Here is a 25,879-nt window from a genome sequence, read left to right on the forward strand (position 1 = left end):
TACATACATATGAGTACAAAATTTTAAACTTTTACTATAAAAAATAACCAAGTTATAACCAAAATGGAAACTAAAGTATCATCTATATATATAAAAGAGTAACGTTACTGACTGACTGACTGACTGATTCATCATCGCACAGCCCAAACGGCTGAAGCTAGAATCACGAAATTTTAACTGTGGGTTCCTCCCTCCCCAAAACGATCCGATAAGAAGGGATTTTTGGAAATTCGAACGTTTAGGGGGTAAAAAGGGTAAAAACGGGTAAATTCGGTAACCTTATATCTTCAAAACTAATAAAGATATAAAAAAACTTAAAATAGCATGTTACTCCATTTAAAAAATAAGCTGACAGGTGTTTCGTACTTTTTGGAAATTCGAAACTTTTAGGGGAAAAACGGGTAAAAACTGTATTTTGGTACTTTTTTTGCACCCTATGTATCTTTTAAACCAATAAACATAGAAACAAATTTTAAATCGTATTCTTTAATTAACAAAAAATAAAAAATATAAGTTTGGTACTTTTTGGAAATTCGAACCTTTAAGGGATAAAAATTGTGTTAATTTTTGGTACTTTTTCATAAAATATGTTTTTCTATAATTTGACATAGACATACGAATATTTTATTATGAGCTCCCACCACGTTACAGAAATTTATTTCAATGAAATTGTACCACCTCAATGGGGATAAAAAAGGTACCAAAAAGGGGATAAAATCGGGAAAATACATTATATTTGAAATTATTAAGCCAATTATGATAATTTTTTTTAACGTTGGTTCCTGGATTCATACAAAAATTAACTAACAGGGTGTTATTTGGAACTCGAGTACCAAGGTGTATATTGGGCCAAATCCGGGTAAACAGTTTGGTACTTTTTTTAAAACATATTTATTCTTGGGCACATTAACACAAATTTTAATATTTTGATACATGCCTGTAGCATAAACAATTTTGGCAAAATGGAATATTTTTAAATTTCAAACTTGAGGGGTGTTCAAGTAAGAAAAGGGAAATTGGTACTTTTCTCCTAATGGTACTTTTTTAAAATTTAAATTATTTCAGTTATCGACATTAAAGTTAGCTGATATGTATTTGAGTGAAGTTAGTGTTAGGAATAGGGGATAATATTTAGGTACCAAAATGTGTGAACTGTACTATAGGTACTTTTTTGTTCATCTATGGTACTTTTTGAAATTTCTATAATAATGGACTTAGAAACATGAAATTAAACATATATGGTCCTAAGTGAGTGAGAATTCTAGGGGGAGACTTTTTGGTACTTTTTCTTTATTGGAAGGGTACTTTTTGTAATTTCTTCACCAATGAACCTAGAAACATGAAATAAAGCTTATATATAAACCGAGTGAGTGGGAAACCACAAGTGTGGGTTTTTTGGTACTTTTTCTAAATTCTAATGGTACTTTTTTGAATTTTCTATAACTATGGACTTAGAAACATGAAATTAAGCATATATGGTCCTAAGTAAGTGATAATTCTAGGGGGAGACTTTTTGGTACTTTTTCTTTATTCGATTGGTACTTTTTGTAATTTCTTCACCAATGAACCTAGAAACATGAAATAAAGCTTAAATGGAACCGAGTGAGTGGGAAACCACAAGTGTGGGCTTTTTGGTCCTTTTTCTATATTCTAATGGTACTTTTTTGAATTTTCTTTAACAATGGACTTAGAGACATGAAATTAAGCATATATGGTCCTAAGTGAGTGAGAATTCTAGGGGGAGACTTTTTGGTACTTTTTCTTTATTCGAATGGTACTTTTTGTAATTTCTTCACCAATGAACCTAGAATCATGAAATAAAGCTTATATGAACCCGAGTGTCTGGAAAACCACAAGTGTATACTTTTTAGTACTTTTTCTATATTCTAATGGTACTTTTTGAATTTTCTATAATATAATGGACCTAGAAATATGAAATTAAGCGTATTTGGTCCTAAGTGATTGAAAATTCAAGCGGATACCTCATGGTACCTTTTGTTTATTCTAATGGTACTTTTTTTTAATTTTCTATAGCAATGGACTTAAAAACATGAAATTAAGCATACATCCTAAGTGAGTTAGAATTCTAGGGGGAGACTTTTTGGTACTTTTTCTTTATTCGAATGGTACTTTTTGTATTTTCTTCACCAATGAACCTTGAAATATGAAATAAAGGTTATATGGACCAGAGTGAGTGGGAATCCGCAAGTGGCTGCTTTTTGGTACTTTTTCTATATTCTAATGGTACTTTTTTGAATTTTCTATAACAATGGACTTAGAAACACGAAATTAAGTGAGTGAGAAGTCTAGGGGGAGACTTTTTGGTACTTATTCTTTATTCAAATGGTACTTTTTGTAATTTCTTCACCAATGAACCTAGAAACATTAAATAAAGATTATACGGACCCGAGTGGGTGAGTAACTACAAGTGGGTGCTTTTTGGTACTTTTTCTATATTCTAATGTTACTTTTTGAATTTTCTATAACATAATGGACCTAGAAATATGAAATTGAGCGTATATGGTACTAAGTGATTGAAAATTCAAGCGGATACCTCATGGTACCTTTTGTTTATTCTAATGTTACTTTTTTTAATTTTCTATAGCAATGGACTTAAAACATGAAATTAAGCATACTGCATGGTCCTAAGTTAGTTAGAATTCTAGGGGAGACTTTTTGGTACTTTTTCTTTATTCGAATGATACTTTTTGTAATTTCTTCACCAATGAACCTAAAAACATGAAATTAAGCTTATATGGACCGGAGTGAGTGGGAAACCACAAGTGGGGGATTTTTGGTACTTTTTATATATAATAATGGTACTTTTTTGAATTTCCTATAATAATGGACCTAGAGTTTCCAAATAATCGAAGAATTTCAAAACCGCGGTTTCGGTTTTAAAAAATTAAAAACCGATCGGTTTCGGTTTTGTGATAATTTATTAAATCTTAAGTATTATAGAAACAAAATTAGTTGATAATATAGGAAATGATATACAAATCTAAAATTCAAACTTGACGGGTTATGGTTTAGTGAATGCGAATTTAAAAGTGATAATCAATGGTACTATTTCCTTATTGCAATGGTACTTTTTGAATATTTTATAATAATAAACATAAAAATTTTAAATTAGGAACACATTTTGCATTTTCTATAATAATGGACCCAGAAATATGAAATTAGACATTTACAATTAGATTCACAAACGGAGACTTAATAGTACTATTTCTTTCTTCTAATTGGGGTGGCGAAGCGCACCGGGTCTGCTAGTCAAGTATATTGTTACGAAATTGTACTTGAATTCAAATATAACGATTTTAACGGCTGATTTAAAAGTAGTAGTGCTTTCAAATAACAGTGCTGTAATAGCAAACTGTAACATATCTGTGGGCATTATTAACATTGAATAAAAGCTTTCTGTTGACCATTGATCGTAAGTTGGCAACGCTGTTTGCTGCGACCGTATATTCGAATTCGAATATTTAGTTAAAGAACATTGTAGAAAGTACACCACAGATGGCGTATGTATTAGAAACCTCTAGATAGTTTAAGAGAAATCTAGAGTGCAGATGGCAGTGTTATAAATAGTGGCAGAGGTTGCAGTCGTTAGTGAGTTTATCAGAGACGCTATTTGAATAAAAATCAACTGAGTGCCTTAAAAGTGTGCTGTGTTTTTCAAGTGAATTCATGTACATTATGAAGTGTGTCTGTATTTCTGCTAATTTATAAACGTGTATAAAAAAAACATTGAGTGACTATTTAATTCTGTTGTTGTACATTTTAAATAAATAAAGAGTTGTTAAATAAATAAAGAATTGTTACAAACTACTAAACGGCTTTTATTTGCAATCAAAAGTATCCGGTTTATTTAAAGGAAATAAACCAGCGTTTTAAAAAGGTTAAAACGTAACAATATGATTTTCTTGAACAAAATAACGTATACGCTTTGAGTAATTAATTAATAAATAGTTTTTACCTTATTTTAGGTAGTATCCTAATTTTTTTTGCAGTCTTAATGAAAATTTAATGAAGAAACTTTTTTAGTTTAAAAAAGTAGTCGTTAGTTATTAAAATAAAAAAAAAAACATAATAAAATTAAAAAAGTATATATAAACTGCTTTTATTTAAAATAAAAAAAAATATTCTTATTTAAGTTTTTATTTTTTCATAAAAATTTATATTGATGATACGTTTTTTTGTTTCAGAAAATAACAATTCAAAAAAACGTAAGCCACATATGTATCTTAAAGTGTGCTTTGAAAAAATTATTTTTTTTTCATTAAATATATTTCTAGTCATTGTAATTCAAATTTGAAAATTTTGTTTCAATATCTCAAGTATTTTTCATTTTATATCGTTTTTTGCTTCTCCTATAAACTTATGAAAAGTGATGTTACGTTATTTTGCATTTTAGGTGACGATATGTATGTATACTTATTTGGTCGCAAATGAAAAATGTGAGTAAATAAATTTTATCCCTAAGCTCCATAACATTTGCGACAAATAATCAAAATACGTACTTGAATATAGTTTTTATTTATTAAAAAATATTTTTGTAATTTTATTATCAAGGATATGTCTTATGAAGTTAGAACAAGCACAATTCACAGAAATTACATTTAAAAAAACACAAAATACATTTATATAATATTAAATTAAACAAAAAATACAAATTAATTAAATTTTAACATCACAGATGTCATTAGCTTATAAATAATTCTTTAGTTAACTTCCAAAAAACAAAACATCATTTATTTAACTAATGAAGCCATTTTTTGTGTAAGCAATTTTGCATCAGCTCCCGCAAAACTGGATACGCGTCTCTGATTTTTGATAAAAACAAATGTCGGCATACTACGAACTTTGTAATAATCACAGATATCCTGAAACTTGTCGACATTGATTTTAATGACAATGGCGCGATCCTTATAGTGTTTAATCAATTTGCGTATATGAGGCTCCATTTCTTTGCAGGGACCACACCAGGTGGCATAAAAATCCAGAACCACCAATTTGTCACCGGCACCTGCGATTTGTTTCTCGAATTCACCTGCACTTTTAAGTATAGAAACCATCTTGATTTAAAATAAATTTCAATAATTTTTAATTAATTTCTTTTTATTGAAAATTTAAGTAGAAAATTATTTAATTATTTAGGGATTGAAGCGTTCAAGTTGAATTTTAGAATACAAATGATGACTATCAGAAGTTAGTTTTGGTGCGTGGATGTTTGTTTTCATAAAATATATGTAACTGTTCCTGCTGAAATAACGGATTAATTGTGAGAGTAAATATAAAAGTGGAGGGAGACAAATTCACAACTAAATTATAAATTTACACAGTTGTTAATTCTTATTATTAAAGAAGTTCAGAAATGGGACTTTTTGAATGGCAATGTACATTAGGTTGTCCCGAGATTTTTTTTATTTCGCTAACACAAACCTCCTAAAATTTGCGTAATTGATCGTAGATTACCAAAATGATTTTAAAAATAAAATGAAACTATATCTTTAGGGCTCTACCGATCTTGAAAGTTTTGAAAAGTAGTTATTTTAATGATTATATTTCGCTATTATTAAATTCGACACATATTATAAATATGCCACGACTATATATAAAAACGACACTACAAATTTGCTAGATACAGTAGAGTTCGTTTATAACGTACACCGGTTATAACGATTTTTTTATAAAAAAAAATTCCGGAAAAAAAATTTTTCCTGACCCAAAACATTCACTTTCAAATTATATACCAATTATTACGGTTAGTCATTTATTATAAGTTTTATTTTATTGTACATTAATTGCAAGTATAAAATATATTAATAAAAAAAATTTGTATCTCGTTTTTTTAAGCATACGGTTTAGGTTTGTACGTTTTCAATAGTAGAGCCCTCAAGATGGCATGTAATTCGATTTTTTTACTTTTACCGTAATCTGTGTAAAATTACGCAAATTTTGATACCTCTTGTGAAAGTGTAGCTCGAAAAACATGTTTCTCATCCAAAGATGGGACAGCCTAATGTACATACATATTATGATGGCCCTTATATTAAAATTTTTCCATTTTTATATATGTTTGTAATTTCCACATTCTTCATTTGCGACCCCATGCTTTTTGTATATTCAGGATCATTATAGATAGCTAAGTCGTCTGTCTGTTTGAAACAGCTTTTCGAATTCTCCAAATAACATACAAATATACAATTTTTTTCAAGCCTGACTAATTCGAATTTTTGACATATTTACACCAAATTTAAAAAAAAAAAAAAAAATTCATCTAAATTTTGTTTTAACCCAAACCCAAACATTTTTTTCAATCCAAAAACCATGACCATCGATTTTTAGACCAATTTCTTTTTTGAAAAAAAAAAAAATATTTAAATTGTTTTTCTTACAATATTTATCTTAAATTATTTTATGGTGAAGGGTATATAAGATTCGACACAGCCAGATATTTCTTTTTTTACAAAGACTTATTTATTGGGAACAAAATTGTATTGTTTTTATATTATCCATAAAATAAACGTATTTTACCCTTAACAATAAGATTAAAATTCAATATAATTATTAAAAATAATAAAATTTAACTAACAAAACAAACATAGATACATACATATTTACTTTAAGGAATTCGAAATTTCACTATTGTATAGATTTAATAAATAGTGCATTTAATTTTATTCCATTATATACGTACGCGTTTACAAATTACACAAAATAAATGTTACCGTTCCCTTAAAAATGGAAATACTTTCTGTAGTTCAGCTTTAGATTTACAAGCCTCAACTTGCGGCAATGTCTCAACCAGGTTCAATAAATAAATTTGCAATTGTTGACGTCTTTCCTCGACAAACTTTAAGTTCATATTGCCAAATCGTTTTTTGGGCGGAAATTCAACTGAAGAAACACTGGGGTGTGTTTTCAATAGCGACTTGTGCAGTTTATTAAAGTCACTGTAACGACGCCATATAGACCAGTGTTCTAGATTTTGTCTCATTGTTATGTGGATTTCATAGAGATGAAAAGATCCGGTAGCCGGTTTGGACTTGTGAAGCTTAGTATGTGGAATGGTGATAAGAAAATTAGTGGCGAAAGAGGAAGATGGATCGATACCAGAATCTTCGAAATGTTTTTTAAGTCTGCGTATAAGTTGACGATTTTCCAAGCTTAGCTGGGCTACTCTGGTTTCCAGCAGAGAACAACGTTCATTGGTGTCTTTCAATTGTTCCTCTAACTGAAGATGCTGTATATTGTTACAGGCATTCTGGGAACCAGCATTATTAGAATATTTACTGGACTGGGATGAGGTGTCACCGTCTAGATCGTGGTATGAATTTGCCGACGATATCGAGCCATTTGTTCTTGCACAGTCGTTACTGGTTACTGGTGCTGGTGAATACTGTAAAGGTTCTTTAAGAAATTCCAATTCTGGTTCTATAGGATCTGGCGGTGTATCGTCGAAGGATGCCAACTCTTCAATGGCGTCACAGACCTGTTCGGAAGTAATTGTAGAACATTCTGTTTTAGTATTAGCTTGTAGCTGTTTTAGCAGATCATCCGTAGAGCTGGTACTTGCAATTGGCCTTTCCACAGCTGGAGTTTTACGTTTAATTTTTGGTTCAACTTTTACCGGTGTGGGAGCATATATTAGAGGTTCCTCTTTAACAACACACTGCTGTACGCTGGTTGTCTTAACGGCCACGTTCAACTCGGTTTTATCTACTGATAAAGCAAACAACACATGATCTAATGATTTAATCAAGTCGGGCAACGATTTTACCATTTTCTCATCTAACAAAACCGACCAATGTGTATAGTATGACATCAATATTTGATATTCCGATAACCACGTAAGTAAATATCTTTGTAAAGAATGTTCATTAAGCGATGCTCGGATAAAGGCTCTGCCTTTACCCCACTTAGTCCAAACTTGCTTTAAATTTTCAAAGCGCTCCTTTTCATGCGGTGTAAGAAAGTTTTGACAAAAGTCCCAAAAACTCGATTCCGTGGAGGCACTTAATGTGTTGGACGTTCTGTTGGAAGATCTTGTAACGATTTCTTGCATATTTTGAAAAAGATTTGCCGCCGATACAACAAAATTTAGCTGGGGTTGTTGCTGAGGTCTTAATCCATATTGAAGTGCTTCTTCGAGCGACTCACATAATTCAGCTACACTGTCGTCAGATTCGCTGGCCAATTCTTTGCGTCCGCTAAAACGTTTACTGCACTCTTTGATGGACTTTTGAAGTCTTTCAAAAATGTCATATTTTCTTTGGTGGAAAATAGATCCGACCTCCGTGACCACACTGTCAATAGGCAATGAGTAAAATGTTTCTGGCAAGACAGAATATTCCTCTGATGCTACACATTCTACGGGTTTTTTGACCGATGCACTCGATTGTTCTTCATTTAATGAGGGCTTCTCCTGCTCACTAGTTGTTGGCATATTAATATTTAAGCTTGGGAGAACTAACTCAAGGTTAATATATGAATTACTCCCTTTGTTTTTTCCCCGTTTTAATGACTAATCACAATATGCAGTGCACTTAATTAGTTTTTCATTGTTTTTACTTCATTCAATTGAATTTTTTTTGCAAATGATTTTATAGTTTTATTAAGTTCTTGGCATTTAGTTTTATTGTAATGATTTAAATTTAGTTGTAATTTTTCTTATAAAATATGTAAAAATTTTCGACGTATAGATTTTTGTTTTGATGGCATTTGTTTTGTTGTGGCAGTGATGCCAGGAGATTTTTTCAGAAATCCCTACGCTTATGAAAAAAAATCCCTTTTTTCCCTACACTCACTTTTTATTTTCCCTAAATTTTTCCCTACACTACTTTTTTGAACAGCTAAGTTGTGTTTAGACTTAATCGGATTTTGAAATTGGCCACATTATTGGTTTTTCCAGGACTTGCTTGCCAAAAAGAGAATCCATTGTTCGGGTTTTTGTTTTTGAATGATTTTTTGGTGCATTTAGGTATTAGCACACAAGCCTTGTATCTGCATTTAAAGACGTCATATTTGACCGGCTCCAGCCATCCCATTAGCTTCTCGTTTCTCAACCAACTTGAGCAGTATTTCTTTACTTCGTTTCCATCATTATCAGAAGACGAATCGGAATTTTTTTCTAAAATTTGTTGTTTTAATTTATAATGACATTTATTTCTTAAAAACATACTTATTAAAATCGATGAGATCTGCGAAGATGGAGTATGTATATATGTAAAAAAAATGCACAAAACCAAACATGTGTTTACTTCAAAAGAAAATTTATTTATAGAATCTACTCTTGCAGCTAGTTCTTTAAGGAAATGTCAAATACCGTAAAAAGGAGAATCCATGGCGTATACAAGGTGGGTTCGTGAGTGAGTTAATACGCCTTGAGATAATCACTATATATGTATGTAGTTGAAAGCGGTGATGATATTAAAGATGCCACATTATTACTTACTTCATATTATACCAGATTTACGAATTTCTAATGATATGCATAAATAAATTTTATGCTTTTTTAATTTAATATTTGGAAAATACATAATATGTAGTTTTAAATTGCCATTGCAAAAAATCCCTACAATTCGACAAAAGTAAAAAATCTTTCCATTTTTCCCTACATGTGAAATTTTGGGAAAAAATCCCTACAAAAAGGGAAAATTCCCTACACTTGGCATCACTGTGTTGTGGATTCATAAAATTTTTCAATTACAGAGTTGTATTTTTAACAGCTGCAATACAGTGGGCGTAAAATTAGTGGGAACAGTAGAAAATAGAATTAAATATATCAGAATTTTTTATTATTAGATAAATGTTTATTATTCTCAATATTTTTAATATTGGTAAAATACGATCAATTTAATATTTATATCTTTGCTTTAAAAGTCAAAATCGATTTCCTATATTTTTACACATTGTCGATCCGAATTTCTATTGCGTTATATATGTCTTTCGAAAGGTCTTTTATGACTTAGTTCCTATTTATACCATGATTTTTACGAAGTCGTTTTTCTTAATTCTCTTTTGATTTTTTTGTCGATAAGAGGGGTGGAGTAAAATCAACTTCAAAAGAGAATTAAGAAAAAATGACGTCGTAAAAATCATGGTGTAAAACGGCACTTAGTAAGCCAGATATAGATAAAAACGATGTTAAAAATATGCTATTTTTTCGGAAACGGTTTTCATGTAAAATTTTTTTTTTAAATTTTACACCTACGATCAGGGTTTCGATATTCAGCTCTAGCAACATATTTCTTACATTTGACTATGCAATAAATATGGAATTATCTCATTTCATCACAATCAGCTAATATAAATATTCATACTGTTCGTTCGTATTACTATTAAAATTGCAATGCTAGTCTGCAATTTTTAGTAGCAAACACAATCCATTGCATATCCACCAAAATATATGTTCGTGCTTTAGTAGCACACACAGTTTTTTTGTCGTGCTAATATTGCACTCCATTCGTTTTATTTTGTTGTACTGGCAAACTTTTCTAGCAAAAATACACACTTCTGTAGTTGTGCTATAGCACAATTGACATTTCTGCAATTGATGCTATCAGTTGCTGTTCTTGATAAGTGCATAACAACATATCAGTAAACACACCCAATGTACAGTTGGGCAGAATCAAAATTTTTTTGAAATAAATCTGGCATTTCTAAACGGCTGATCTGATCAGGATAAAATTTGACGCGGGCGTAGCCAAGGAGTATTCGAGTTTAAATTATTGAAATGGGCCTTACAAATGCCCCAGGGGCGGCGCTATGGAGGCTCAGAATAGGGTACATTCGACATGCAAAATTTTTGAACACGTCCCATTTTTTGTTTCTCATTTGATTTCAAAGAGTTTTATATGTTTAGAAAGCGCTCGCCTATGTCTTGAAAAAATATGCTTGTGTATGCTATTTATCTCTTATACTTTTCGAGTTATAGGCATTTCAAAATTAAAATTTTAAAATTTTGCCATACCTTGGTCCGCTTTTTTAAAAATATAGGTCGTACTTTTGTACCGAACGGGCTCGATTTTTTTTGTTAGTTAGACAACTAAATTATCAGTAATATACAAAATATTTCAGAGTAATATCGATTACAGATCCAAAAATAAACGATTTTCAATTTAAGAATTCAAAAAATAGTAGATTTTTGCTGTTTTTTGGATGAAAAGGTGACTTAACTCTTTTTTATTAAAAAAAACTTTCTTTAAGAACATATAACAATTTTATGTTTTTCTGTAAGGTAGCTTTACAGAGAACATTTTGGTATAAAAAACATGTCCTATTTTTTGAACATGTTGCCCTTTCGTCCTGCGGAATTTGACCTATTTTTTGATAAAAATTTCAACTTTGGGCCACATGTTCTAAAATCCCAAAGTTGGGATCAAAAAACGGAAAGCAGCTTTAGAAACCTTGATGTGTTCCCTATTTATCCCCAAAGTATTTTCCAAGCCCCGAAGGAAATGTAGACCCTATGGTTAAAATTGTAAAAAAATACCATTTTCGGGATTTTCGCTTAAATTTTTAGGAATTGTGGGATTCCTTTTGACCTTTTGAAAAGTTTTTTTACACTTTGTAATTTGGAATGACAAATTTAAAAAACGGTGAAAATTTCATTGAGTTTTGCTAATAAATAAAGATTTTATTACATATTTATTGAGTTTCTAAAACTAACATTTTTATCAAAATTTTAATAGGATTGCAAATACATATTAGGAACAATTTGATACATTTATTCCGAACATTTTTTTTCTTGTTTAGATATTTTAATTTTTGGTCTTACAAAAAAAATGCAAGTCAATATCTCAGTTAGATTCAAAAATATTTACACTAATGAATAATCGTTATTTCGTATTACATACTTGACAATAAAATAACTAGCAGCATCCAAATAGCCAAAAAACAAGAAATATCTATGCAACCATAGCAGAGCAACCAAAGAAATGTAAATTGCTGCCAGAGAAAATTGCTAGCACAACAAAACAAAAAATAGTAACTATATTTTTAGTATGCAGATTGATAAAAATGTATATTTACTGCAATTGACGGCTAATATAGTAGCAATTGTAAACCCTGCCTACGATATGGATTATGAAAAAATATTTTTCAAAATCTATCGATTTTCATTACGAATCAAATTAGACTTAAACCACGAGGTGTTTTCACTATGAGCAAACAACCCCTCGGTAATTTGTAAAATAAACAAATTATTAAAGCAAACATAAATTATTTTCAAAATTTAGGCTATATTAAACTATTTTTTCCAAATGAATTGACATCACTGATTTTTGTTTTTATTCCAATCGTTCATTCCTTTATACTGTTATTTTTTGGGCGCTTGTCATAATGACGTCATGACTCGTAAGATAAAATTTGATAGTTTGACACCTCCCCCCCTTCTTCTATATAAACAAAAAATAGTACACAAAATAACAAGACATGGTAAACAACAACAATATGCAATAACAATAACAAGACGAAAAAGAAAACAAACGACTAGCCCCAAGAGTGGTATATGAACAATTTTCGATGAATAAAAACACCATTCAACAATTAAAAAGCGAAGTGATAAGTTCAGTAAAAATAAAAAGCTCTATAAAAACTAAAACAAAATAAACTAAAGAAAACTTTAATAAAATACATACATTTTAGTACAAAGAAAAAAATAAATTAACACAGTGCATATTTAATAAACAGAAAAATTGCTATAGATTTGCTGTCTATTTTTTAAACATTTTTTAAATAAATTGTAATTGTTTTAAATTGAAAAAAAGTGAAAAATTGCCTGAATAAACGAGAGTACATAGAAAATTGTGTTGATTTCTTGGCAATTGCCACAGAAAAAAATCACTCGCTTTATTTAACAAAAGAATTTTCAAGAAATAAATAAATAGTTTTTGCAATTGATTATTAACAAAAGTAAAAAAAGTATAGTATTCTTTTGAAAAATCATTAAACTTTTGTCCCTTGAGTTAATACTCAGCAAGTGTTCAATGAATAATTTAACAACAACTTTACGCCGATACCCGAAAACACTTGGCAGTGTTGGCATTTTGACCACGTAAGTAAAATACTTAATACTATATGTAGGTATATTTATTAATTTAGGATGTAGTATATGTATGAATAAGTAGAATAATTTAAAAGTTTATCTGCTAATTATATGAATAGGTATTAAAGTTACTTTGAGGTCATTCAAAACTACACAAATATTGTTAAAATAGGTATAGCATTATTTTTAAAGAAGTGTTTATTACTAAACCTTATTTATTTCATTCAAAATATGCATTTTTTATAGGTACCAAGAAAATTTGTAATTATTAATGTAAATTTTTACTAAACCAAATTTTCATTGGTTTCCTATAATTTTCAATTCCGTTTAAATGAAAAATTAATCACGCAAGGTCGAAGTTAGATTATACCTACATATATATTATTTACAAATCATTTAAAATATCAAACAGATGCTCTAATTCACACTTTAAAATATTAATCATCAAAAATGGTCTGATGTTTCTTTTTACATATTAAATATTCAAATGAGTTTATTTTTGATTGTGAGAACAACAGTTGTTATAAACAAATGCTACACACTCAAAAAAGGGGCTCGCCTTACAAGTTACTAACAAATTAAATTTTAATATGTATTACCAAATTAGTGTGTACATAAAGAGAATAACAAAATATATAATTTTAATTTTTTTTTTTTAAATTTACATATGTAAATATACCTAGTTGTTGTTGTGTGAATAATGTTCATTTACATGAATTACACAAACATTTTTATTTTTGTAATTAATGACATCATCTAATAAATAATTTTATTTTGATAATATTTACATAGGTATGTTGGCAATTGTAAATAGTAAACAAAAACATTGCACAAACTGTAAACATGTTTTGATACAACAAAAATAACAATAATAAAAACAAAAACAATCCCCTTTTTTATAAATTTTATGAGAGTAAAACAATTTTGCGTCTTATTAACGTTAAACTAAATTTTTAATTTACCACACACTATTTGTTTGGAATAAACGTTAGTCAGTTCTCTTTAAGTAATTGTTGTTGCTTCCTGGTTCTCTCAAATGTTGTGAATGGTAATGATCAAAACAAAACATTCGATTTTGTTAAAAGGAGATAGACTACTTTTATGTATGTATTTGTCGATTTCAAATAACATAAAGAAGGCCACTGTTATTTATGATAAAAACTACAAATCATACACGCATAAAATTTGGTAAAAATTTAATTAACTTTAGTTTATTCTTAATTTATAAAGGTATTAGTATTTGTGATATTTTTAGCAAATGACATACTCTTGGCCACTTTCAAAAATGTACTATACATCAAGACTATACTGTGGATCTTTGTAATACGTCAGTTCAAATTCTTGCGGTTCATTGCAAAACAAAACTATTTTTCTTTCAGTGCTTTATAATAACTTGATTTTAACTAAAGGGGGTCTTTATTTATAAATAAACTTATTTGTTTAATATTTGAAGAGAGAAAATCTGACATACATACATTAATTTTATTATGTGTGTGATTTAGCATACATTTTCAAATATACACGTTGAGATATACATACATACCTATAATCGCGTGAGTTTATTTTATTTTCAAAAACTATAATTTCATTATGAATGTATTCTTAAATCCGAAATGCGTTTGACGAATTTCTTATTTTATGCGTAGTTTAAAATGTTTTTAGTTTAGCAAATAGAAGAGTGACCGTTAACAAATAATTCTCAAATAATCATTCGATATTTATTAAAATAATGCGTATGACATAGATATCAGGGATGGGCAATTTAATATACATATTTGAGGAAAGATGATAAAAAGAAGAAAATAAACTTTAAAATAAATCGAACTATTTATTGCATTATACAATTTGTATAAAATAAAAGCTTATCGTGACAAACCCATCATCAGGATAAATTACGGGAATCTATTTAGTTATGTTATTATTATTTCTTAGTTTGTTATTTCTGCTGATTTGCCAATTGGATGATTTGATTATGTCCATATACCAATTTGTTCGATACCAACAAAAGAAAATGAGATGACACAGAACAATTCTGTTTTAAGTAATCGAATTTTTTGTCACCCCACTTAAAAAAATTCAAAATTCCCGGGAATGAACAGACTTGCTTATATTTCCCGGGAATGGAAGAAATCTAAGAAAAAATCAAATTTGTAAACCAAATTCTCGGAAAATGTAATTTATTTTTTCTAAGAAATTAGATTACCTCATGAGTACATGTGTACCTATTATTATTATAATAAACATAATAATAATAGGTACACTGGTTGCAAGTTAGAACTTCTAAGACTTAAATAGGTATATTCAAAATAACAACAAACATTTTTTTTGGAAATCCAATAACTTAAAATTAGCTATTATTAGATATATATTAGGTTAAGATATATTTTTAAAATATTAAAAATTAAAAAATTGTTTCCCAATTATTTATCATTTCTAGATGTGGGCTCATTCTTTACGATAAACGTCGTTTCCAAAGATTTATTTCGAAATTTGTTGACAACAGCAAGGATCTAAATGATAAGACACCAGAACCGGATTACATATACATCAAATATCACATCTATAAGGAATCCATGCGCAAATTGAGGCAACAAGAGGAAGACGATAAAAAATGGATTAGTGTTATTGTAAATCCTGTGGGAAAATGGTGGAAAGCTGTAAAGCATTCGGTTGCCTGGCGTTTATTGAATATTGCACAGACTGGTTCCCAACATGAACGTTTAAAGGCTGTTAGACAATTGGCTCGCATAGATCACTTGAAAGATTGGGATTTTCGTCATTTGGCTCAGCTATGTGATGCTAGAACCGCCGTATCTTTGGCTCGTTCAGGTGCTGATACACGTTGGTTTATACCGGTCCATATGAAAGGTTGCATAAAGAATCCCAAAGTATTATTATCAGAATTGCACGAACTTTTGGAACGTCTTAAGCCACGCTCTTGTGTCAAACATTTCTTTGCTAAATATTTTCCCCAACAGGACCCAGTGGTATGTTTAATTAATTTTTAATTTTGTATAATTGTTTTATGTAAATCCTTTTCTTTTTCTCAAATATAGGAAGACGTTTGTGAATTCTTCACTCAAGACCACCCCGTATCCTTTAATGTTGAAGAAACTGATATGCTAAAGGAAATCATTTCATTTTTACATCATGTTACCAAAGAACCCGAAGTGGCCGAACAAATAATAAAAGACGGTGGATTAGTTCATCTCATGGAGTTGTGCAAAATGTTTGCCGATGACAACGAAACTTTATCGACCCTCTGCAAAGTATTAGCAAATATGTCTGTGGTCAAAGAAAGTGTTGAGCACTTCTTTACCAGTGGTTGGGTTAGTGTTTTAGCGGAATGGCAGCAATGTCCCGATTTGCGCTTGCAAGTGATATCTGCCAAGACAATGGCGAATCTCGATCATGATGATCCAAATTATACGGTATATGCCCCAAATGTTTATCCATTACATCCACGTTTGCGTACTCGCAGTAAACCAAAAGCCGATATTATTTTTGTTCACGGTCTTTTGGGAGGTGTTTTCATAACTTGGCGGCAGAAAGATCGTAGACCCACTGAATTGGGTCTGTATGGTAAAAATGCATTTTACACCAGTGAAACCGATGATGTTTTCTTAGTTGGAGAACAGAGACGTATTCAAATGAAAAAGAATGGCAACGGAAATAATAAAGCCAGTGGCAAATCAAATGTTAAAGAAATCGCGGAAACTGTAGCTGAAAAGGGATTACATTTAGTAGAAAACAATAATGGTGTGCATAAGGAGGGAAGCATAGAAACAGGTAATATTTTGTATATTTAAATGAACTTTGTGAAAGTAGTATATTTATGAGTATTTCTCTATTTTTTTACAGATTCGCTTCTAAAAGCCACCACAAAACATACAAATAAACCTTTGCAAATTAGTGATGATGCCACCAAAGAATTGGTTGAGACATTGCAAAATGAGGCTGAGTTGGATCCAGAATGGGAAGTTGTTCATCCGGACATACCTTTATCAGCCAATGAAAATTGCTCTGGTGAATTTAGTGTACCCGGCAATGAATGGTTAAATCAGGACCATGAAGAAGAATACACTAATTGTTGGCCCATGGAATGGTTGCCAGAAGATTATCCTAATACTAGAATTATTGGAATCGATTATACTTCAGCTGTCACAGAGTGGTCTGCCAACTTTACAAAATACTGCCCTTGTGAAAAAAGCCAAGGGCACTTGGATGAGCGGGCCACATCCTTATTGGAACGTATAACAATGGCTGACATTGGCAACGACAGGCCTGTCGTCTGGATTGGTCATTCCATGGGTGGTATATTGACAAAGCTAATACTAATGAAAGCTAAAGACAGTGCAGATCCGCAAGCACAACAAATTGCTAAAAACACGAATGGTATTGTTTTCCTTGGCGTCCCTCATCGTGGTTCACCTATTGCCAAATGGAAACAGCACATGCAAATGCTCTTGTCACCCTCTATAGAAGTCAAGGAGATGGAAGAAAATGCTCCCAGACTCCTAGCGTTACATGAACGCTTTATGAACTGCCTTCGATCAAGTTTCCGTCACATGAAAGTTGTCAGTATTGCCGAAGGTTCACCGACTATGTTAACTTCATTTAAATTTCCGTTGCGCATTGTTACCGAAGAATCCGCTTGCATAAATCATGGTGATTTTTATGTTCTGAAAGATGATCATTTGAGTTTATCAAAGCCCATCTTTAGGCAATCATTTTTATATCAGCGCCTGTTGCAGGTCATAGATGAAACAGTAAATGAAAACCTGAAGCCAGATTTAAAGGAACAACTGCCAATAAAAAAGTTTGAAACACATTCTTTGAAATCTACCACTCCACAGAATGCCAGCCTATTGCAACAAACCAAAGACATTTTATCATTAATTCCACAAATTCTTTTCAAATTTTCAACTACTTAAATTTGAATTTAAGAAAAATTCTCACAACAAATGCTCATATCTCGGTAAAATACCAAGAGACATATTAGAAATACACCTGCTTAAATGTCTTAAATGGTGTTATTTCAATATATTATGTACTACTTAAATTTGAATTTAAGAAAAATTCTCACAAGAAATGCTCATATCTCGGTAAAATACCAAGAGACATATTAGAAATACACCTGCTTAAATGTCTTAAATGGTGTTATTTCAATATATTATGTAAATAGTATTATTTGTACTTAATATTTATTAAATTCTATGTATGTGTAAACGGTCTGCCATTCCCTCTCAAATATCATCAACATTTCATTCTTTTAAAATATCTAGTATTAGTAAATTTTTTTAGGAACTTATAGTTCATTTTTATACGATTTTTTTATCAATAATACTTTCCAAAATCCTGTATGGAACTTATTGAATCCATTTGTACATGTTATTAAATGTTAGTATTTTGTATTTATTTTTTAATTATATTTAAATAAGTTATTTAATTTTATGAAAGTGTCCTTATACGATGTAATAGAAATGACTCAAAGTAATAAATTGCTCGTAATTTTTAAAATATTTAATAAATAAAATAATTAAAAATATTTATAGACATTGTGTTTGCTTTAACGGGTACTCTTAAGTTATATTTGGTCAAAATATTTGTCGAAAAATGTATGACCACTAAATACTGGACATTTCTCTTTCCATTGAAATTGTGATTGTTTTTTTTTGCCAATATAATATTGAGAATAATATTCGGCTATGCCGGATCTTATCCTGCCTTCATATTTTGGAGGATTTGTATACCCTTCATCATGAGTAGTAAGGGTATAATCGTCATCTAAAATACAAAATAACATAACATCACTTTTGATTAAAGTGCAGTCGTGTAGTGCTAAAATTAATCGTTTCTCTATTTGAGTTTTTTAGCGATTTAATTTTATAATTGCTACAGGTGCAGCAATAATTACATTTGATCTGATTTACCGCCCTGACCTCTTGAAGCTTGGCTGGGAGAGAGTCCCTCTCGACGAGTACATGCTAAATACCATGAGATGCATAAACTGCCAAAGATTGGGACATTTGGAAAAATGGTACAGTTTTGGTTATACCCAAGAACAGGGTTGTACCCGCAGATACAATGTAAATTTCCAAGTAGAAAGTCACATATCCTCTGACCCTAAATTTCCTACGTACAGGAACAGGCCAAACACATACAATACTTATGATTCAACTGCAGCTACGCAATGGTGAAACAAATGTAACTCAATCAGTCGGTTAGCAGCACATGATTATTATGTATTTTCGTACTTTACATACTTCAAAGTTAAAAATTTCTCAACTTTTGTACTTTGCGTTGAAGTTGTCTGTACTGATTGTACCACTCGGAAAATGCAAAATAACGTAACATCACTTTTCATAAGTTTATAGGAGAAGCAAAAAACGATATAAAATGAAAACTACTTGAGATATTGAAACAAAATTTTCAAATCTGAATTACAGTGACTAGAAATATATTTTATGAAAAAAAAACTAATTAGGATACTACCTAAAATAAGTTAAAAACGATTTATTAATTAATTCCTCAAAGCGTATACGTTATTTTGTTCAAGAAAATCATATACTTGATGATACCTTAGTTTCAATTTTGGTTATAACTTGGTTATTTTTGATAGTAAAATTTTAAAATTTAGCACACATATGTAATATGAAGTAGTGAATCGTAATCAATAATAAAATCAGTTTCGAATTTTTTGATGATACGTTGTTTTGCATTTTAGGTGACGATATGTATTTAACTGCAGCGAAAGTCTTTTGTCAAAAATCCTAACTCTTGCAACAACAAAATACATGTTAGTCGATGTATTTTGTTGTATATGTCTAATAGGATTTGTTATGTTTTTGTTTGATAAAACTGAGTGTCTCGCGTCTATGTATAATTCTCTATGGCTATAGTATAAAAATAAAAAACAAAGCTTTATGAGTCATTGGTACTAATTTTAATATTATTCGAGTCGCCCTGTTAAAAAATATTTAATTTGCAAATCACTATTCATCAAGTCTGTTGAAGTTTGTGTGCAAAAAATAGAAAATCAGAGGTTTGTCAAATTTGCTAATATACTTTTGCGGCACAATCGGAAAATTGAATATATATATTTTCTATTTCGAATAATAAGATAATTAAAGTTATTTACATTTGTAGGAAATTAAATAAATCATAATAAACCATACAGATTTTGCCAGCAGCAGTTTGAACAAATACAAAGAAAAATGTTGATCAAAGTCAAGGTTAGTTTTCGGCCACAACACTATGAATCAACTTAAAAATCATGGAATTGTGTTTTGAATTTATATGAAATATTATTAATTTTTGCAGACACTTACCGGTAAAGAAATTGAAATCGATATTGAGCCCACAGACAAAGTAGATCGTATTAAAGAACGTGTTGAAGAGAAAGAGGGCATACCACCGCAACAACAACGTTTGATTTTTTCCGGAAAACAAATGTAAGCTTTTCGTCTGCAACATTGAAAATTATAATTATTTACAAATCTTGGTTATCTTGCAGGAACGATGATAAAACAGCTGCGGATTATAAAGTTCAGGGAGGTTCCGTTTTGCATTTGGTCTTGGCTTTACGTGGTGGCATCTTGTAATTTATTTTCTCAATTTTAATTTAACACAACATAAGTCGCTTTTTGTAAAAAAAATATAGAAAATTAATGTAACAAGTATAAATTTCTCAATTGAATTTGTAAATCAGACTGCAGTGCTAACAGTAAAGGTAAGTGAGTTTGTATTCCAAGTTCTTTTACACAGTGACTGTCAACAATACTGATACGAATTTCTTCTTCAGACCTACCTATCGATGAACTTCTAAAAAAATGTTGCTTGGAATTTATAAAAATATTTATTAAAAACAATAAAATCCGTAAAAAAAAATATTTGATATCTAACCTACGATAGCCTGAGACAATTTATTTGGAAACAGCAAATGCAGGAAAATTAGTTTGAATTCAATTAAAGTGAACGTTGCTACAGAGCTTGTTTAATATCGTTAGAATTATTTTTTTTGTGATAAACGTCCTACCAATAGACGATTTTTTGGTGTACAATTTTCCGGTTTTAGACGTGTCAGTAGCACCTCATAACCAGCCTCCTCTGCTTGAAGTTTGCGATCTGTATCTACAATATCCATACACAATTGTCCCTGTCGAGTTGTTTCTGGCTTACAGTTTAAAGTTCCCAACGCATGAGCCTGATCGGCCGTATGAGCAACGTACATAAAGTCCTTTTCAGTCAGTACCTGGCGAAATTGTTTACTTAATGGATATTTTATGTGAGGCATTGGTTGCAAAGAACCATAGCAACAAGGACAACAAACAAAGTTTGCCATGGCCCTTTGGCACTGTTGCAAAACAATGTCTGTAGCTGTACCACACGCATGTAAGGATGTGCCCACATCGAAGTCTCCCTCAAAATAATCAATATTGCATTGATAAAATCTTAAATTTGTCAATTTTAAATCATTGGTCCTTTGTTTGGCCTTCTGCAGTGATATGGCTTTGTTTTCCATCAAAATAATTTCACACTGTGGTAATTTTAAAGCCAATAGAATACCCAAATGTCCTGTACCGCTGCAAAAGTCGATTATCCGTTGTCCTTGGTGAGCAAGTGAGGCAACAGCATTCGCTAAATTTTCTAATTGCTGACGTTTCCTCAATAATCTTTCCTGTGGCAAGGCCGAACTCTCAGCATGTGTTGGCTCTATAGCTTGCCAATCAATAAGACATTGGCCATATGTAATTGGACAGTCGCTGGTAAAATTTATTTTCAATGTTTCAAGTTTATTGAGAGTGGACTCAACTTCAGATTGTTCTGTGAAAATACGATTTCGAGGCTTATACCTTTTGGGATCACTTTTATACAGACTGGTATCATCACAATCAGGTATTTTAAACATACAATTTGTGAAGTTGCTTATACAGGGGAAATTACAAAGATTATTTAAGACATGTTGGCACTGACCATCAAAATTATCAATCTAAAATTATAAAAAATATATGCAAGACTTGTAAGAGTAAAAAGTTTAGTGTATATATTCAAATTTACCTCATTTAACCAGGTATTCGTTAAGGGAAATTGTATCAACATGTTCGGAAAACTATGATAAATTAAACGCATACAGGGATACAGAATTAAATCGGCTATGGTGAAATCCACTCCTTCCGCAAAGGTATGTTCAATTGCCAAGCTTTCTTTTGGCACAGAACATTCAATTTTAATCTTATTTTTACGTTTCTTTTCCACTTTCCCCGTTCCAGAGCCCACATCTTGATTTGCCTTTTCCCTTGCCAATTTGTATATATTATGCATTCTTACCGGCTCATTCATGTGTCTCTCAAATCTAGCACATTCCACTGGCATCTCACTATAGTCTTTGTGTTGCTCAATACTACTCAAAAGATGCGCTAACGATTGCACTACATTAACTTCACAAAACCTGGTCCATATTGAAGCTTCCGATGGAGCCAATAAGCAACTCTCCTTAAAACCCAAAAGTTTCCGATGTTCTGCTGCAGGGTGGCGTGCAATTAATTCCCTACAAACTGCACACATACCCGCAATAAATGTATCTCCTTCTTTGGCAAATACGGGCAAACGTAAATCTCGTATAGCTTCCAGTTTAGAGCCATCTTTGCATAAAATTCTGTCTTCTGTCAGCTCACGCTTCAATGATTCGGAACGCAATTTTAATTTACCCCTTTCTGATGATAGAGTAGAACATACAAAATTTAATTTGATATTCTCCGGTCTATTTAAATAACGATACATGTATAGAGCAACAAATGATGGTACCGAGGTAAATATTTCAGTTTCAGCATGTTTTACTGTACTCAATTCAATTTCTATATACAATTGATCCATTTTAAAAATAACTATTTTGTTATTTTGTTTCGTTTTTATTAATTTTATCTACAAAAAGTTAAACTTTATTAGGAAAACAACAGAACATGTAAATAACTTTAAACATTTTGTAAATAAAATGAGGTTATGCGTGCTGACCAACAGCTGTTGAAATTTACACTTAAAGAAAACAGTAAACGATACTTTAATTTGTGACCGCCGAATATGTTTTAATGATGTGAAAGTATTTCTTTTACCCACCATTTTGGCGGTGTCTGGTTATTATTAACCGATATTTATACTGTCTCTTAAAATATTTTGTGTATGGAAACTTTTACGCCCATTATCACATTGTATAGTTATGTTTTTACCTAAAGTTTTCATTCAAACATTATTTTAACATTAATGGTAATCTTATGTACCCTTTACCAAAGTATAATTTTTCAAAAATTGTTTCAGCCATTTATTTTTTGACCGATTTTAAATAGCAGGACTACAGCAGATATTTACGTATATATATCAATCATGTTGTATATACTTTATGGGGTCGCAAATGAAAAAGGAATGACAAACTTATATAGGGAGGAAACAAAAATGTTTGTCAAGGCATCGGAACTTACCCGTTCCAAATTTCTTAAAACTTGGTACAAAGGATCTTTAAAGTCATACAAAATTTGAAGTTGCTCAAAAAAGTTCGCTTTGGTTTGTCTTTTATCGAGGTTCGAATTTCTAAATTCTTCAGAACATTTAATTTTATATGGCTCTGAAAACATGTACAGATTCAAAAAATATTTTTTTATTTTTTACCACTAATGGAACAAGTAACAGCCATTTTCACAATGTACGATTAATTTTTAACTGACACTATTTAACAACAAAGTTGCTGTTAAATATAACCGAACAAACTTCGCCGGTTAGCATCTTAATTGTATGAAATATAATAAAAAAACATGGAAAAACAACATTTATATTTTGTAATATCTATAATTTTTAAAAATGTAAAGAAATTTTGCACGGGTGATCCAGATACCATCCGGATCAAGGTGCATTTAATAAGGTGCCATCGGCAGCACAGCTGATTATAGAAATAGCACGCACAATTGTCAAACTACATATATAAAAAATATTCGCCCGTACGCCCGTATGTCAAACTCTATATATAAAAAATAAGTGAATTCGCCTGTATTTTCGCCAATGCTGTCACCTTGTTAAATACGCCTTGATCCGGATAATGCTTTGGTTAAGTAGTCAAATGATGGTGAAACGTAAATCGGTAACCGTTGGTTAAATGGTCCCCGTTAAACAAACCGTCAGTTAGTTAATTTTCCGTTAAAAATTAAATAATCTTACATTGTGAAAATGGCTGTAAGAGAGCTATATTCGGCTGTGCCAAATCTTATATCATCAAAAAATAAAAAAAAAATTCCAAAATTATTTTTGAAAATTTAAAAATTTTTAAAAAAAATTATTTTTGAAATTGTTTTTTTTTAAATTTATTAGTGAAAAAAAATGTATGACAAAAATATTTTTTTGGTAAAAAAATTCGCGTTAAAAAATATTTTTCCCGATTTTGACCCATTGTAGGTTACAGTAGTTTTGACTTACCTGCCTTTCACTTAAGAGCATTTTGCATATAAGTGCACAAAACTTGTGTTTTGTATCTTTATTTACCAAACTCCATATAAATTCGTTAATTTAATTTAAGTAAGAGAGCTATATTCGGCTGTGCCAAATCTTATATCATCAAAAAATAAAAAAAAAATTCCAAAATTATTTTTGAAAATTTAAAAATTTTTAAAAAAAATTATTTTTGAAATTGTTTTTTTTAAATTTATTAGTGAAAAAAATGTATGACAAAAATATTTTTTTGGTAAAAAAATTCGTGTTAAAAAATATTTTTCCCGATTTTGACCCATTGTAGGTTACAGTAGTTTTGACTTACCTGCCTTTCACTTAAGAGCATTTTGCATATAAGTGCACAAAACTTGTGTTTTGTATCTTTATTTACCAAACTCCATATAAATTCGTTAATTTAAGTGCATTGTTCATACCTGCACATTTAAGATAAGTGCATAATACTTTTGGAAGCTATAACTGGTTTTCATGAAAAAATTTAATTTAGCTGCCTAATACAAAATTAAATCAAAACAAATAAGAAAAATACGATTTTGAATGAAAAATATGTTGTACACTTCTTAATCATTTTAAAAGTAGATAAAATATCAATTTGACAATTATTTGCCGTTAGCTGCTTTTTTGGGCAGTAAACTGTAAATGCACTTACCAGCATCAATGAGCATGTAAGTACATTGAGGTTAACTGCATTTTTAACTTACCTGCACAAAATATCGTGCAAAGTTGATTGTGCAGGTAAGTCAAAATTACTGTAATTGTTTTTCAAGCAAAAAATGTCCTAAAATAATACTACCCTGTATGCTATGTTTATTGTGTTATTGTAACCAACCAGCAGAGATCTGCGTCGAATGCCTAAGAATCGGTTAAGCCGAGCTGCCGAGTCGTGATATATTAGAACATTATGACAATATGGCTGATAAGAGACCTTGTGAATTGACCAATTGTCTATATTAATGACTTAGTTATCCAGATATAGATCAAAAATAGTCTAAAAATCGAAGTTGTCCCGGTTTTTTTCCTTATATCCAGTCATTTGTGGGACGATTTTAAATAGCAACCGAGCCGGAAGAATTCTCGATATATTGATGTGTCAATCATGTTTGCAAGTTATTTTTTAGTGAAGTCGGATTTATTTCGAAAAAATTTACGATCATTTCTTTCATTTACTTTACGATACGACCGAATAATTATGACCTCAATTATACGTTTGCATATTAAAAATAAATTTGTATCATGGTTAGCCTGTTAAAAATTGATGGATTAACAAAAATCACATGTTCTTGTTATTGTTTACTTTTGGTGTTTTTCTTTTTTTTTTACAGTATTTATTTAAACAAA

The 25,879-nt window shown here is 30.5% G+C and overlaps 5 protein-coding genes across 5 annotated transcripts; 2 read left to right on the forward strand and 3 right to left on the reverse strand.

Annotated features, from left to right (window-relative positions):
* Positions 1–4,751: 4,751 nt before the first annotated feature.
* Positions 4,752–5,075, reverse strand: LOC135949856 (thioredoxin-1-like). The gene has a single exon (XM_065499304.1). The coding sequence runs from the start codon at positions 5,073–5,075 to the stop codon at positions 4,752–4,754; it is 324 nt and encodes a 107-aa protein (XP_065355376.1).
* Positions 5,076–6,546: 1,471 nt separating this feature from the next.
* On the reverse strand, positions 6,547–8,718 carry LOC135951796 (sorting nexin-29). The gene has a single exon (XM_065501520.1). The coding sequence runs from the start codon at positions 8,447–8,449 to the stop codon at positions 6,728–6,730; it is 1,722 nt and encodes a 573-aa protein (XP_065357592.1). The 5' UTR covers positions 8,450–8,718; the 3' UTR covers positions 6,547–6,727.
* Positions 8,719–12,490: 3,772 nt separating this feature from the next.
* Positions 12,491–18,605, forward strand: LOC135950265 (protein SERAC1). The gene is made up of 4 exons (XM_065499804.1): positions 12,491–13,060; positions 15,489–16,038; positions 16,108–16,840; positions 16,913–18,605. The coding sequence occupies exons 1-4, from the start codon at positions 12,993–12,995 to the stop codon at positions 17,983–17,985; spliced, it is 2,424 nt and encodes an 807-aa protein (XP_065355876.1). The 5' UTR covers positions 12,491–12,992; the 3' UTR covers positions 17,986–18,605.
* A 1,497-nt stretch (positions 18,606–20,102) lies between these two features.
* Nedd8 (Nedd8 ubiquitin like modifier) lies at positions 20,103–20,737 on the forward strand. The gene is made up of 3 exons (XM_065500915.1): positions 20,103–20,286; positions 20,375–20,505; positions 20,568–20,737. Exons 1-3 carry the CDS (start codon positions 20,269–20,271, stop codon positions 20,653–20,655), a joined length of 237 nt encoding a protein of 78 aa, XP_065356987.1. The 5' UTR covers positions 20,103–20,268; the 3' UTR covers positions 20,656–20,737.
* Positions 20,738–20,890: 153 nt separating this feature from the next.
* On the reverse strand, positions 20,891–23,014 carry LOC135951292 (glutathione S-transferase C-terminal domain-containing protein homolog). The gene is made up of 2 exons (XM_065500913.1): positions 22,112–23,014; positions 20,891–22,043 (listed from the first exon to the last, which is right to left on the reverse strand). Exons 1-2 carry the CDS (start codon positions 22,925–22,927, stop codon positions 21,063–21,065), a joined length of 1,797 nt encoding a protein of 598 aa, XP_065356985.1. The 5' UTR covers positions 22,928–23,014; the 3' UTR covers positions 20,891–21,062.
* Positions 23,015–25,879: the final 2,865 nt, after the last annotated feature.

The sequence above is a fragment of the Calliphora vicina genome, chromosome 2, assembly GCF_958450345.1.
Source record: "Calliphora vicina chromosome 2, idCalVici1.1, whole genome shotgun sequence".
Lineage (NCBI taxonomy): Eukaryota > Metazoa > Arthropoda > Insecta > Diptera > Calliphoridae > Calliphora > Calliphora vicina.

Bases quoted from the DNA above. Each gene is read 5' to 3' on its own strand.
- LOC135949856 (XM_065499304.1), bottom strand. From the start codon at position 5,075: ATGGTTTCTATACTTAAAAGTGCAGGTGAATTCGAGAAACAAATCGCA.
- LOC135951796 (XM_065501520.1), bottom strand. From the start codon at position 8,449: ATGCCAACAACTAGTGAGCAGGAGAAGCCCTCATTAAATGAAGAACAA.
- LOC135950265 (XM_065499804.1), top strand. From the start codon at position 12,993: ATGAATAATTTAACAACAACTTTACGCCGATACCCGAAAACACTTGGC. The intron at 13,061-15,488 runs GTAAGTAAAATA...TATCATTTCTAG, and splicing joins AGTGTTGGCATTTTGACCAC to ATGTGGGCTCATTCTTTACG. The intron at 16,841-16,912 runs GTAATATTTTGT...ATTTTTTTACAG, and splicing joins GGAGGGAAGCATAGAAACAG to ATTCGCTTCTAAAAGCCACC.
- Nedd8 (XM_065500915.1), top strand. The intron at 20,506-20,567 runs GTAAGCTTTTCG...GTTATCTTGCAG, and splicing joins ATTTTTTCCGGAAAACAAAT to GAACGATGATAAAACAGCTG.
- LOC135951292 (XM_065500913.1), bottom strand. From the start codon at position 22,927: ATGGATCAATTGTATATAGAAATTGAATTGAGTACAGTAAAACATGCT. The intron at 22,044-22,111 runs GTAAATTTGAAT...TTATAATTTTAG, and splicing joins CGAATACCTGGTTAAATGAG to ATTGATAATTTTGATGGTCA.